This window comes from Hyaena hyaena, unplaced genomic scaffold (genome assembly GCF_003009895.1).
Source record: "Hyaena hyaena isolate Hyena2069 unplaced genomic scaffold, ASM300989v1 scaffold_216, whole genome shotgun sequence".
Classification (NCBI taxonomy): Eukaryota; Metazoa; Chordata; class Mammalia; order Carnivora; family Hyaenidae; genus Hyaena; species Hyaena hyaena.
Window position 1 is genome coordinate 824,981 of NW_024080848.1, and position 14,986 is coordinate 839,966.

The 14,986-nt window shown below is 45.3% G+C and overlaps 1 protein-coding gene across 1 annotated transcript in view; it reads right to left on the reverse strand.

The window, feature by feature from the left end:
- Positions 1–13,556, reverse strand: part of LOC120238758 (transcriptional activator ptaB-like) — a 161,763-nt gene extending 148,207 nt beyond the window's left edge. The window contains exon 1 of the mRNA XM_039242720.1: positions 13,309–13,556. Within this exon, the coding sequence (XP_039098651.1) occupies positions 13,309–13,551 (243 nt within the window). The 5' untranslated portion in view covers positions 13,552–13,556. The remainder of the gene's footprint in view (positions 1–13,308) is intronic.
- Between the last annotated feature and the right edge of the window lie 1,430 nt (positions 13,557–14,986).

The window sequence follows — 14,986 nt, forward strand, 5'->3', positions numbered from 1 at the left end:
TCCATGCTTGAAACCTCCGGTAATCATAATGAACTTGGAATTATATTGCGATACAAAAAAAGAAAAGAAAAATAGGATACCTTCAAAGGGTATGACTTTGTAACTTAGTACTCCTCATCCATTATATAATTAGAAAACTATTCCCTGCATTGTTGTTGCAGACATAGGGGCTCTGTGATGATATCAGATTGGGGCTCTCAGCAGGATTCCTCTGCCTGTGTGTTCTGACAAGTATCATCATAGTAATCCCTACAGCGAGAAGACAATCATTAGTAAATGGCAAAGAAGAGGTGTCAATGGTGCTTCAGCCACAGGTTCAACTACCCACTAATAAAGGCTTTGACCTTGGATAACAGAAAAGCCATCTCTTGCAACCACTTTACCGGCGACTGTTTTCTATAATGGCCAAGGACAAACACCAAGATTCAGTGGAACACCTAAGTAAAAATAGCAACACCACTAGACAAAATTTTTGAAAGACATCTTGCCCTAGGCAGCCTCCATATACAACAATATAAGTAGTTCAAAGACAATTCGTAAGTAATTCACCAAGAACCAAAACCAAACCCAGGAAACTGTAAAATCTCCATCCTTGTCAAAGGATTGGTTTTAGAGTATCTCAAAGGGATTTCAGTCAACAAATGGCAAGGACAGGCCTGGAGAGGTGAAGTCACGGTCTGCAACATGGAAACCCAACAGAACTTTCTGCAATGACAGAAATGTTGCCCAACGGGACTTAGAACTTTTGAGCATCTGAAGTGTGGCTAGTACAAATGAAGAAGTGAATTTTTAAATTTTATTTAATTGTAATCCCATTTAACTCTAAATAGCCATATGTGTCTACTGACTACCATATTAGATTATGTAGGTTTGGAAACTGAGGAGGGGAGTACTGAGGATTGAGTGTCTTGTCCAGGCAAGTGAGGAAGTAGTGACAGGAAAGCTGTAAACCCAGGGCAAGCAGAGCCCCTACAAGCGATTGTTAAAGAAAGTCTGTTTCCAAGGTTAAGGCTGACCTCATTAGGAAAGCGTGTTGTGATGAACTAGAGATGTGGGACATGAACACAGGAGAGGGAGTTAAAGGCACATACGTTGAGATTTCACAAAGTCAATATGGTGAGATTTTACCCATTAGCAGCAGTAGAAAGAAGTAGAGGAGATGACCAGGTTCTGAGGCCATTAGATAGATGGCACATCTAGAAAACAGCCTGGCTTGCAGTTATTTCCTTACTGCCCTAAATGGATGCTCTTATATAAACATGGCCAGGCAGGGATTGTAAATATGTGCCTGTAGCCAGACAGCCAGGGGGCCACTGGTGTCTTATTATTTATTTAGCTGTTTATTTATGATCTGTTGTATTTATTTAGTTAGTTACTTGCTTAGTATCTGTCTCTCCCAGCAGAATGTGTGCTACATTATTAGAACACGGACCATTCTGGGCTAGAAAGTAGGTATTAAGTAAAAGATTGTCAGAAGGAGTATTCATACCCAACCTTATTTGTCAAAAATGTATTTGCAGGCCTCCTAAATGCAATGTACTGTGTTAGGGTTGGAGAAAGAGCTGTGAAAAAGACAAACCTGGTCCCTATCCTCATGGCTTATATTAAATAGCTAATTATACAATTAAGAATGTATGATACCATATTGACAGGGACCTGACATGTGGTAGGCAGGGAAAGGTGCAAACAAGGAAAAACTTCTTTGAAGTGTTGAACTGAATTTTGAAGGCTGAATTGGGATTAACTGGGTGAGAGGGAAGTTAAGGGGGTGGGGGAGAATATTCCAGGCAAAGTAAATTGCTTAGGCAAAAGCTCTGGGTAGGACAGAGTGAACTCCAGAAACTTAAATAAATGAAAACAAAAACACCAATACTGCTGTCATTCAAAGAGCAAGCAAGGCAGAGTAGCAGGGGGCTGGCTGTCAGGGTCAGGTAGTGATGTTCCCAAGTACTGCAGCCCCAGTGCAGCCCCTTGAACCTCTCAGACGCCTGAACCCACCCAATATCACCTGAGGGCCTCCTTCCCGGGAATGACCACATGCTCCTATGGACCCCAGATTCCGGCATCTTTAACTCTAATGAGATAATCTTGTTCAATTTCTTAAATAGGGCCACAGAAAACCATGGAGGGAAACTCATTTATCCAACAAAATCAGAGAGACTTATGCACAGACACAAATACATGCACACTCAGACTTTTATAAGAGCTTATAAAAGACTCTGCTCATGTACTACTGAATGTATTTCCAAGCTAGACAGTTCTTAGAAAGGTAAAAATATTATCCCCATTTCACTGTTGACAACCCTGAGTCTCAAATAAAATGTGACTTGTCAAAGAGTTCACTTAGAAAGGGCACAACCAGGATTCAAAGTCACAGCACCCACATCCCATGATCTTCCCTACAAGAGTGGTTGTGGTTTCCTTCCAACTGAGGGTCCCAGGCAAAACATGGAGCCTGGTCCTTAGTGACACCAGCCCCACCAACCATGCAATTTTTTTTTTTTTTTTAGGTTTTTATTTAAATTCCAGTTAACATAGTATAATATTAATTTCAGGTGTAGCATATAATGATTCAACACTTTCATATAACATTGGTGATCATCACAATAATCCTGAATTCCCATCACCTATTTGACATGCCCCCACCGACCCCTACCTCCTCCGGTAACCATCAGGTATTCTCTACGGCTAAGAATTGTTTCTTGGTTTGCTCTTTTTTTTCCCTTTGCTCATTTGTTTAGTTTCTTAAATTCCACATGTTAGTAAAATCATATGGCATTTGTCTTTCTCTGACTTATTTCACTTAGCATAAAACTCTCTAGTTTTATCCATGTTGTTGCAAATGATAAGATTTCATTCTTTTTCATGGCTGTGTGTATATGTGTGTGTGTGTGTGTGTGTGTGTGTGTGTATACATATATACATATATACCACTCCTTCTTTATCAATTCATCATTCCATGGACACTTGGGAGGTTTTCATAATTTGGCTATTGTAGGTAATGCTACTATAAACATCAGAGTGCATATATTCCTTTGAATGAGTACTTTTGTATTCTTTGGGTAAATACCTAATAGTACAATTGCTGGGCCATAGGGTAGTTCTATTTTTAACTTCTTGAGGAGCCTCCATACTGTTTTACAGAGTAACTGCACCAGTTTGCATTCTGAACAAGAGTGCAATAGGGTTCCCCTATCTCCACATTCTCACCAACACCTGTTGTGTCTTGTGTTTTTGATTTAAGATGGTATCTCACTGTAGTTTTGATTTGCATTTCCCTGATGATAAGTGATGTTAAGCATCTTTTCATATGTCTATTAGCTATCTATATGACTTCTTTGGAAAAATGTCCATTTGTGTCTTCTGCTCATTTTTAATTGGATTATTCATTTTGGGGGTGTTGAGTTTTATAAGTCCTTTACATATTTTGGATCCTAACCCTTTATGGAATATATCATTTGCAAAGATTTTCTCCCATTCTATAGGCTGCCTTTTAGTTTTATTGTTTCCTTTGCTGTGCACATGCTTTTTATTTTCATGTAGTCCTAGTAGTTTATTTTCGCTTTTGTTCCCTTGCCTCATATCTAGAAAGAAATTGCTATGGCCAAAGCCAAAGAAGTTACTGCCTATGTTCTCCTCTAGAAGTTTCCAACCATGCAGGTTTTTTTAAATTATGTATTTGTTGAGGTGATTTTTGTCCTGCCAGTGAAAGCACTCCCCCAAAGAGCCTCTCTTTCTCGATCCAGGGAGACCTTCTCAGTAATTTCCTAAACACACTTACTTCATGGCTAGAGGACATAAAGAGCTGCTTTGGAAAGTTCTATAGCCACTTATTCAGAAACATTATGATATTTGTCCAATTCAAATCCAGAGCCTTGTTTTGAACTATTTTTTTAAGTCAATCTGAGGAACCTGGAATCATTCACAGGGCCTCATTAGTTCTGAAACAGGATGAGTCATTTCCAGACTTCATGTATTGAATGCCCCAAAGCACTTTCAACAGTGACAGCTCTCATATCCTGAGAGTCTGAAGTGGTCCACCAGCTTATACACATGTCCTGTAATCAGGGTGACCAACTGTCCCGGGACCCAGGGTTTCCTGGGAGAGAATGAGTTGGTCCCTCTACAGGCAACTCAACCCTCAGAACACTCAGCTGTGGTAAAAGGGACTACTTACCCATCACCTTAACTGATAGGAGAATTTAAACCTGTGTTCATGTGGTTTGTCCAAAGTCCTCACAGCCTGCAGGATCAAAACTGGGGTCTGAGAGGTGATCTGACTCCCAGGGGTTAGTCCCACCCTAGCCCTCTGGGTAACCACAGCACCACAATTTAGCTAAGAGAGATGGACATCCTTGGGTACTAAAATGTAAATGAGTACCTCAAACCTTCCACTTCTCTGGAGAATTCTCACCTTTCTACCTTATGAAGTGGATAGGATTTTTTTTCAAGACCGAAATAAAACTGGGAGCACTCTTTTTGCCTTAAGCTCAATGTCCTGATTTGCATGTCAATGCCAGCAGTGTTATTTCACCTAAGGGCTGCTTTTAAGACACCCTGAGCAGAGAAAGCAGTCTGGGCTGGAAAACTAACAGGTAAATTGTGGAGAACAGGCCCAGAGTCACACCAGATGAAGTGGAAAGAGTAAGAGTCCAGACAGACTTAAATTTAAATTCTTCCTCTGCCATATACTAGCTGTGTGACCTCAGGACTAATAATAGTTATTTTGTAGGATTACTGTGGAGCATAAAATGAGATCACCCAATGTGAATCTACCTCTCTCCATGACTGGCACATGAAAAACACCCCATAAGTGTCAGTTTGCCAAAAACCCCCAAGAAAGGAAACTCAAATTTTCCCTTCTTTGTGATCTCCTCAAACTTCCACCAGCGTTTCTGAAACCTAAACCTATGTGAAAATTATAGATTGTATCAAGAATATAAACAATCCAAAATTTTTAAAAACCCACCAAGGATTTGAACAGACTTTTCACCAAAGAAAAATACAGATGGCAAGAGGCACATAAGATGGTCAACATCATTTGTCAATAGGAGAGCACAAATGAAGGCCACAGCCAGGTATCGTCACATACCTACTAGAATGACTAAAATTAAAAATACTGACAATGCCAAGTGTTGATGATGTTGTGGAGCAACTGGAATTCTCAGGCATGAACGGTAGGAAGGCATGCAGAGTTGGTACATCTGCTATATTTGAAAACAGGCTGGCAGCTTCTTACAAAGTTCAATCCACTTATCCTACAATCCAGCAGTCTCATTCCTAGCAGTTTACCCAAAACCAATGAAAATGTATGTCCACACACACACACAAAAAAATGTTTCTTAATAAAAGCCCCAAATCTGTAAACAACTCAAATATCCATCAACAGGTAAATGGATACACAATGTGCGTTACTTCTACACAACAAATACTACTCAGGAAGAAAAAGGAACCTACTGGTGCAAACATCAAATGTTTACAAAACAGACTTTGTTAAGCAAAAGAAGTCAGGTGCAAATGACTGTAGAATTCTGAACTCTATTTATGTGAAACTTTGGAAGAGCCTGGGGTGGAGTGAGGGAACTGTCTGCAGGGGGACACAATAGAAGTCTTTGGAGGTAACGGAAATATTCCACATCCTGTTTGAGGCGGCACTTACACAAGTATTCACAATTGTCAAAATTCACTGAACTGTACACTTAAAAAGGGTGAGTTTTACTACCAATAAATTATGCCAGGAAATCTTACTTTTAAAAGCAAATAGATTGTAGGGGGCGCCTGGGTGGCTCAGTCGGTTAAGCGTCCGACTTCGGCTCAGGTCATGACCTCATGGTTAGTAAGTTTGAGCCCCATGTCAGGCTCTGTGCTGATAGCTCAGAGCCTGGAGCCTGCTTCAGGTTCTCCTGTCTCATTCTCTCTCTGTCCCACCCCAAATCGTGCTCTGTCTCTTTCAAAAATAAATAAATGTAAAAAAATTTTTTTAAACAAATAGATTGTAAAATACAAGAGGTCTAACTTGGGAAGGGGGATGGAATCCTGGGAAACAGATGGAGGAGGAAGCATGGGAGGATGGACAGGGCCGACTCCGCCACTGGTTTGTGAATGGGACTTGACTTGAACCTTTGGTTGTTGGGGGAGCAAACCAAGAATAGGGGAGTCATTTATTAGCTAGTGTCTCCATATTGTCCGGTCTCATTTCATCTGGCCACTTCTAGTGCCTGTTAGACAGGTCAACACCTTGCTTTTAAAAAGTGTGTTGAGTGGCCTCACTTATAAAGAAGTTGCCTGTGTCCTCATCTCTCTGATGGTCCTCATGTCCTACAGAATCATGATCTGTGCAGAAGTGTGTCTCCCCTGTGACACTGTGGGTTTCTTTTTCAATTCTGCAATCCCAGCATCTAGGTCGTATATAATGATGGCTGACTGACACACACAGGCACCATTCAATGTCAACTGCTATTTACTGAGGGCCCACTCGCTATGCGCCAGGCATGGCACATGCCAGAAGAGTGTGTGCACTGGAATGAAGAGCTCACTCCAACGTCTGCCACCCAAAAATGAGGAGCATGCTGTCCATGGAGCCTCCTTCCACAGGGCTGCCTTGGTAGGAGGTCACGTCCAAATCTAAGCACAGAAATATCTTGACATGCAGATTGAAAAGTCAAAGAAAATGTATTAGGGCTTTGAGCAGGAAACCAACTTGCTTTAATTTAGGGGCAGACAAAAAAATGTTAATGTATTTCATTCTAATGGACATGAGTTCCATGGAAGACCTATATTTTTTTTTAATGTTTTATTTATTTCTAGGAGAGAGAGAGACAGCGTGAGCAGGGGAGGGTCAGAGAGAGAGGGAGTCACAGACAGAAACAGGCTCCAGGCTCTGAGCTGGCAGTCAGCACAGAGCCCGACGCGGGGCTCGAACCCACGAACCGCGAGATCATGACCGAAGCGAAAGTCGGACACCCAACCGACCAAGCCACCCAGGCGCCCCGACCTATATTTTAAAACATCAGTGCCCCAACACATTTATCCTGAGATGATCTGTTCAGCAGATGTGAAACGTATCAGTAATTTCATTCTACGAGTGGCGAAACTAACCTATACATGAGCAATACAATACTTAATTTTCCTCTGTATTCTTTCTTTTCAAATGGTAGGAAATAAACACTAAAAAAATATTCCAGGTTCTTGTGTATATTTTTCTAAGTATATTTTTCTGTCTCTGTATCTGGTTCACATCTCCTCTCTTTGCCTCTATTTCTCTTTTTTATCCTTTTCTCTCTGTTCCTTACTACCTCCCTCTCTGTCCCCCCCCTCCTCCCACTGCCTTCTTATTCTCTCTAGGAGAGGAGTTACACCAGGTGTTATGACCCCTGATATCCACTCTCCTTGATGTGGCAACAGCACCTTGATGCCCCACCCCCACCCCACCCTGAACTGTACCCCCTTCCAAAGAATACAATTTGCAAGGACATGCAATGCAATGCCTACTCTTCCCTGACCAAGACACAGCTATCTGATCCAAGCAAGGTCAATTAGATAACCTTGCCATGGACTTGGGCTCTTGAGCAGAGTGACAGAAAGGCAAAAAGATGTCTGGAATTTACTCTTCTTGTGTCAGTGCCCTTGAGAAACCGTTCGTCACTTTCTAGTACTGAGATCTTCTGAGATTCCCCAGCTTCAGTGTTTCTCAAAAACAGTTTTATCATTTCTCCTTTGATTCTGCAATTACCTTACAACCTTAAGATAACAATAAACAATAAAAACAATAATAAACAATAAAAACAATAAAATAAAACAATAAAACAATAAAATACATTTATTGCTCAAATTTAAGTTAGTTTCTGTTGCTCACAAACGCAGAGGCCTAAAAAATACAACTTTTTAGCTCAATCATTTTTTTAAATCTTAAAATTTGCCACCTACTTCTCCCAAGAAGCTATAAATGTGTAAATGCAGGGCACTTCATTTGCTTTACTATCGTTTTATTATTTATTAATTATTATTTCTTTATTATTATTTTATTTTATTATTGTGTGTACCCCTGGGGCTTGGACTGGAATGTGGGGGCCTTCTATACCGGTCCTCCATGGCTTTCCTGATAAGCAAGGTGAGGTCCATTGACCCAGTCAAGATAAATAATAACGCTCTCCTAACATCCTGCCCATCAGAAAAGGACCTCAAGGCCCCCCAGGGCAAAATCAGGTCAATGAGCACCAACTTGGTTTGATTCCAAAAAATCAAACTGATTCCTCTAAGAAACTGAAAATTCTTGTCCAACTTGGAGCCCCAACTCATTCTCCTTTTCAGAACCCTGGATCACAATACCACTACTAATAATAATCACAATGATTATTATTAACAATTACTACACAGTGAGTACCTATGAAACATTGAATTGCAAACTGTATACTGCTTATCTCATTCAAGCTATACAAAAATAATTATGCCTATTTTAGAGATGAAAATACTGAGGTTTGGAAAGATCACGATCTCGCTGAGTGACAGAGCAAGTGACAGAGCCAAAAGCAAATGCAGGCCTTTCTGATTTCACTCTTAATCAGAAAGCCAACACTTTTGACCACAATGACATCTTTCCTAAGGTGGGCAAGTTTCCACTTCTGTGCTGGAAATCAGAGTTCACCCGGCTAACACAATACAAAAACGAGAGGGCTTCCATTATTTTTCATGCCAGAAGCAAACACCCAAGGGGTTAGGCATCAAAGTGAACTGTCTTGATTTTATCAATTGCCTTTTCTACTCTACTTGCCACTTGAGACTTTGCTGTCCTCTGTGTCCTGACAAACCCGATCTTACCTGGCACAGGAATGTTTTTCAGGATACAATAAAAAAGAAGACTATCACTCCCCATAAGTTAACAGCACTCAGGAGCTTTGCCAAAGGTGTGACTCCCACAGGGCTCGCTGCATCAGGATGCAGAGCTCCGGGGACCTCAACCTCTGTATTTCGTAAGATGCTCCTACCCACCAGAAGAAAGGGGGGACTGGTTAACCCCAATTGAATCTGGCTTTTAAGTATTCTCTCAAACACCTTTCAGGTGGAAAGAAAATCTTAAAAGAATAAAATGAAAAACATCAAGATGTTTGCACATTCACTCAACAAAAGCTGACTGGACAAGTTTAGCTAATAGTACTGTACCAACGTGAATTTCTTCAAGGTGATACACGGAGCATGATTAGGAAGGAGGGTAACACTAGAGGAAGCTGGGTCAAAGGTCTATGGGAATTCTGTCTTATGTTTGCAACTCTTCCTATAAATCTAAAGTTATTTTGAGGGGAGCCTGGGTGGCTCCGTTGGTTAAGCGTCTGACTTTGACTCTGGTCATGATCTCACAGTTCATGGGTTCCAGCCCCGCGTCCAGCTCTGTGCTGACAGCGAGCTCAGAGCCTGGAGCCTGCTTGAGATTCTGTGTCTCCCTCTCTCTCTGATCCTCCCCTGCTCATGCTGTCTCTCTCTCTCTGACTCTCTCTCTCTCTCTCAGAAATAAATAAAAACATTTAAAAAATTTTTAAAAATAAAAAAAGTTATTTTGAAATTAAAGGCTTTAAAGAATGTACCGGCAGGCTGGGTAAGAGATTCCCTACAGCACCATGGAAGACTGACGATTTAGACAGCATCACTGATGAGATGCAGTCACATTGAGAATCTTGAGTCATCAAGTTTGCTCATCAATGAAGTATCACTGGTAGCAACAGCAGAGTCTCTCTAGTCCAAAACCACAAGAATAACATATTTCGCAAACCAAAGCTTTAACAGGAACTTAATAAAAAAGAGTGCCTGGTCATGGAACCTCACATCGGGGCCATAACTATACACTTCTCGGTGAACAGTAAATGTTATGTGTGCCTGTGTGAGAGAGGACAGGGGAGGAAGGGGAAGGGAGAACCGTGAAGAATACATAAGTGACATGAAGCTGAAGCAGACAAGAAAGAAACATCACTCATCTGGGATCAGGTGAAGAATTCACACATGTGTATAAGAAACTAGGTAATACAAATGGAGTGAGTTACTAGGTGCTGGTCCTCACCATAAGGAACTTTTCCTTTTTTTTTTTTTTAACTTTTCCGAAGAAAGTTTCGGAAACACCTATCCAGAGTTATTCACATAAGCCAAGCACTTCAGGGACTTAAACAGCACATTTCTTAATGGGATATCTAAGGCCTACAGACAACTCTACAAGAAACTTTTGAGATGATCAGATCCAGGGTGGAGACCTCTTTCAAGGATGGGAAGGTCTCTTACTCAAGGACATGACCATCTCATCTTCACCTGCAAGGCCAGAAGAAAGTTTTGTACTGTCTAGAGAAACTCTTTTCTGACATGACGACGAAGTGCTGGAGATAATGGGTGAGAAAATATCTCACTGGGTCCCCAAAGGGGAAACCACATTGTCTTTGGATATCATTGCAAGGAGGAGAAACGGCTTTTTGTAAAGATTTAATATAAACCTGCCTGAAAGCACAGAGGAGGAATAAATGGTCGATTTAGGGTCTACTCCAGTTCATGGAATCAAAGCATACATAGCATGTAGCTGCTTTAAAACATTTCTCCAAAGAATAGTTGGTAGAGAGGAATCAGGCATTGTTATTCTAGTAACAGAAAGTGCCAGTCACATCAGGAAACTCTGGTGTAAAAAATCCTTTGACTGATCCAGTTTTCTAACCTTTCCTCCTATTTCAGAGACTTTCTGAGGATGTATAGCCGTGCACCTGCAATTCAGGAGACAGCTGATCTGACACTCAGCTCTGATTTCTTTTCCAGTAAGACAACTGAGGTAAATTCATGAGAAAATAAATCATGGACCCAAATCAGAAATGGGAAAAAAAAATGCCACTACTCCCTGGAAACTTCATTTGGTGGGGAGGGGAGTCATAGCCACTGACATTCTATTTACAGTACCCTTGCTCGGAGAAAGATTGAAAATAAAAGAGTATTCAAAATTCATATTTTATTACTTTCATGAGTGAAAAAACACAATAGTTCAGTGCATTATATATATATGTACATTACCGTGTTTAAATACTATCATGAGACTATCCCCACTTCACCCCAAACAGCTTGGTAAAACCACATTCCACTTTATCCCACTCTGTCTTCCATCTATATTTTGGTAGAATAATTTGGTCAGACACCCAAAGGCCCTCCCGCTAATGAAGCTAGGATCTACTAAGAAAAGTCTGTTTATAACTTGCCTTAGCATCCATCAATGACAAAAAGAGTTATTAAAGTCTGAAACACCTCAAACTCAGAAGAACGGGTGAGAGAGTACCAGAGGCCAACGAAGGGTTAAAATAGCTGATTTCTGGTTTAGGAAAAGGTTGCGACACAATCTTTTAAGGCAAACACCTGGAGGGGGGAAAAAAGTAGTATTCTGTTTCCACCTCAAGAAATTGCAGACAAACCTAAAGCAAATCACATCAGTGGAATACTCAATTAACCGAACATGCTAATTAACGATGTGTAATCAACCCGCTTTCAGGCCCGTCTTCACCTGCTGTAATTTTGTAGTACATCGCCTTCCTCATTCCTCATAACCGGTAGAACATTAGACAGTCTGCGTGGTGCATCAAAGGGAAACAAATAAGCACAGATTTTTGCTGATGGCAGGAATTTCTCATGCTCAGGGCATAGGAGCCAACAATATGGAAACGGCAGCACCGGCTGTATATTTTAATTATTCCCCGTACCTATTCTGCAGAAGAGACTTAAAGTTCGATTAGATGATACGATACTCAGGGTTATTTCATAGGACTGAGCACACACAGTCATTTAAAGTAGTAAATATGCAGTCATGACAGAATTAAATATTCATGAAATCAAGAGCCACTGGAAAGCGGAAGATATCAGACTATTAAAATTCATCATAGTTTTTACAATGTAAATCCTGTATGCATTTGTAAGGCACTTCGGTTGGGTCTAATGTGTGTCCAGATTCCAGGTCCATGGTAAGGCTGCTATTCATAAATGACAATACTGATTCAGGCAGATAAACAGCAATGTCAGTCCTTACCTCAGTTTCAAAATGCAAAGCAATCTGGAACATTTGCAAACACCAACTTGTTAAGGGAGCTTGTCTCCAAACACAGAACGGCAACACTCAACATGATCCCCGAGCGTTCTGGATGTTTGTGTAATCCACTAGTACCTTCGGAAAGGTCCGAAGAAACCAAGGCAATCTTGGAGGAGGAGCACTCACCGGAGCACTCACCCTCACCACCCACCGCCAATTCTTTTCTAACCAGACAAAGTGGCTATTTGGTTGCACGCTTCCTTAAGTGATGCAGAGTGAGAAAGTGTACCCACAGACCCTTCTTTGGTTCCAGTATTCCCGTCTGTTGCACCAACTCCTCCCCAACGTCAGCAGTCCGCTTCAAAACGTATTCACAAATACATGTGTACACCTGACCAAGATACAGCTAAACAACACCAGCCTCCATCCCACAAAACGGACCTCCACGCGTGAACGGAAACATAGGCTCAGAGACAAAGCGGTGGTAAACGCACTCAAATCGTACTACCAGAGCACGGTTTTCTACACCGGTTCCTTGACTTTACAGTTTCCCCCAGAAGAAACATCAGCACCAGAGAATAACAGCATGTGAGCCATTTCTTACCGGCATCCAATTACTTGCAGAACTCCGCTGTCCACAGAAAGAAGTAGCTATCCCCTGGTCTACAATGACACAGCAGGGCTGCAAAAGATTCCCAGGGCTCAGCTGCTGCCAGGCACCTGGCCCCTGCCCTCCTAGCCAGGAGGGGGCCAGCTGAGGAGGAGGGCCTCGAGTTTAGAGCTGGGTTAGGCAGTGCTCTCCATTCTGCAAATGAGCCAAACTTTGCTCCCATTGTTGCCATCTTAAGGTTGATGTCACCTCCCTCCAAGGAGTCTCAGAAGCCACTTGGCAGCTCCTGAAGACACGCTTCCCCTTGACCTACATCATCTAGGGAAGCCTTGGTTACACGGTGTGGGCGAGCAAAGGTCTCCCGACACGGCTCTGCTGAAGTGCCCCGCTCCACCCGGGCATCACATCGCATGTACCCGAAGACTTTTCTCTGCACACACCTCTGAATACGGAAACCAGGGCAGGCTCCGGCACAAGCCTTCCAGTTCGGAAAGTCCCTCTCGGCCACCGACTTCCCTCGATCTCACGCGTTCCCCACACCTGCAACCCCCCACCGCCACACAAACGAAGGAGGGGGGAGGGAAGCGGAGGGGTTAAAGTGACTGCCACTACTAGAGATCCTCGGTTTCGTCCAAAAGGTGTCACAGCTCCAACACTGTGGACCTACCTTGCTCTCTCCTTTCTCGCTGCTGGGTCTCGCCTCGGGATCGTCGCTGTCCTCCACGCCCGCACTCTCGCCGGGCACTTCATCCTGAGCCAGCTGCTGCTGCTGCTGCTGCGGCGGCTGCGGCGGGGGCTGGGGCTGGGGCTGGGGCGGCTGTGGCGGCTGTGGCGGCGCCTGGCAGGCTCCGCCAGCCCCCTGGGAGCGGGGGATGGGCTCCGGGCGCGGAGAAACTCCCTCAACATCCATCTCCATCTTCCCATTCACTGGAGGGCAAGACAAAAGCGGAGCGGGGACTTGGCAGCGGCGCCCGGCGGCTCCTCAGCTGCCCGTGGCACGCATGGCTCGCCGAGGAGGGGCCGCCTCCCGCGCGCCCTCCCTCCTGCCGCCCTTCGCCCGCGCTCCCCGCGGCTCCGCTCGCCCGCTCGGCTCCGGCGCTGGCGGCGTCTGGGCCGGGGCGCGCAGGGCGCGGGGGGCCGCGTGTCCTTGGAGCGGTGGCCTTCGGGCGCCCCCGGCAGCCCCGCTAAGCAGAGCGCATCCCGGCGGCGGCGGCGGCGGCGGCGACGCCTCCCAGCCGCGCGCCCAGCCCCGGGGCCGCCCGGGGACTTGCTCTCCAGTCGGGCCTCCAGATTCGCGGTGCTTTCCAGCCTCTCCTGGGGCCCCTCGGCGTCTCCCCTCCCCTCCAACCTTCGGAACAAAGTTACTGGAAGAACGGCCGGGCGAAAACGGACAGGAACGGGCACTGCCAGGTGCGCGTGAGCCCTACCATCCCCGCCCGCCGACCAAGCGCCGACCCCTCACCTTCGCCCTCGCCCCGGCGCCGAGGAGCCCAGGCAAGGAGGGGTTTCCGACCTGCGCCAGGTGGCGGCGGCGCGGACTGGCGGGAGGGGAGCGCGCGGAGGGCCGGGGGCCGGCGCGCCCACCCCCGAGGCCGGGCGACCCCCACCTCCACGCCGGCCGGCTCTCCCCCGCCCCGCCCCCCCCGCGCCGCGCGCGTCTCCGGGGTCAACCCTCCGGAGCGTGCGTGAGTGTGTCCCCGGGCTCCCGCGCCTCTCGGTGTGCTCAGCCGCCGCCGGCTCCGCGCCGCACCGCCCGGCGCCGGAGAACTGGAGTGAAGAAGCGGAGCCGGCCGCCAGCTCCGGGCAGGAAATGCACCTACCCTCGCCTCCGACCCGATCGCGGGCAGGAACCGGGAAGGGGTGGGGCCCCGCGTGGACAGAGAGGACGCGAGGCTCGCGGCGCGCCCCAGTCGGGCGTAAAGGTCGGCCAGAGAGGGTCGATGGGGGAGGCTGAGGGCGAAGCCGCTGCCAGGCATTGACTGCAGTGTGTCCCGGGGTGGGCGCCAACTGGGCGCCGCCGCTCCCAAGCGGCGAGCCCTCCAGTGCTGGAAGGGCGTCCTCCGCAGGGCAGGTCTCCAGGAGGTTCCGGGGGTGACCCCAGGCCCGGCGGCGAGCTGCGTCTGCAAATATAGACAGATAGAGGTGACAAGGGGAGACTTGGAATTTCTGAAATCGGGGCTCACCGACAGTCAGGTGATCAGCATGACTTCTAAATTTACCACCACTTGGTCCTGGGGAGTAGCTTACAACTTCCCGGGAACTGCTACTGCCAACTCTGCACTTCCAGGCGGGACCCTCCAGCAGCTATGGAGAGAAAACAGCAGATTATTAAGAACCTGTTTAAT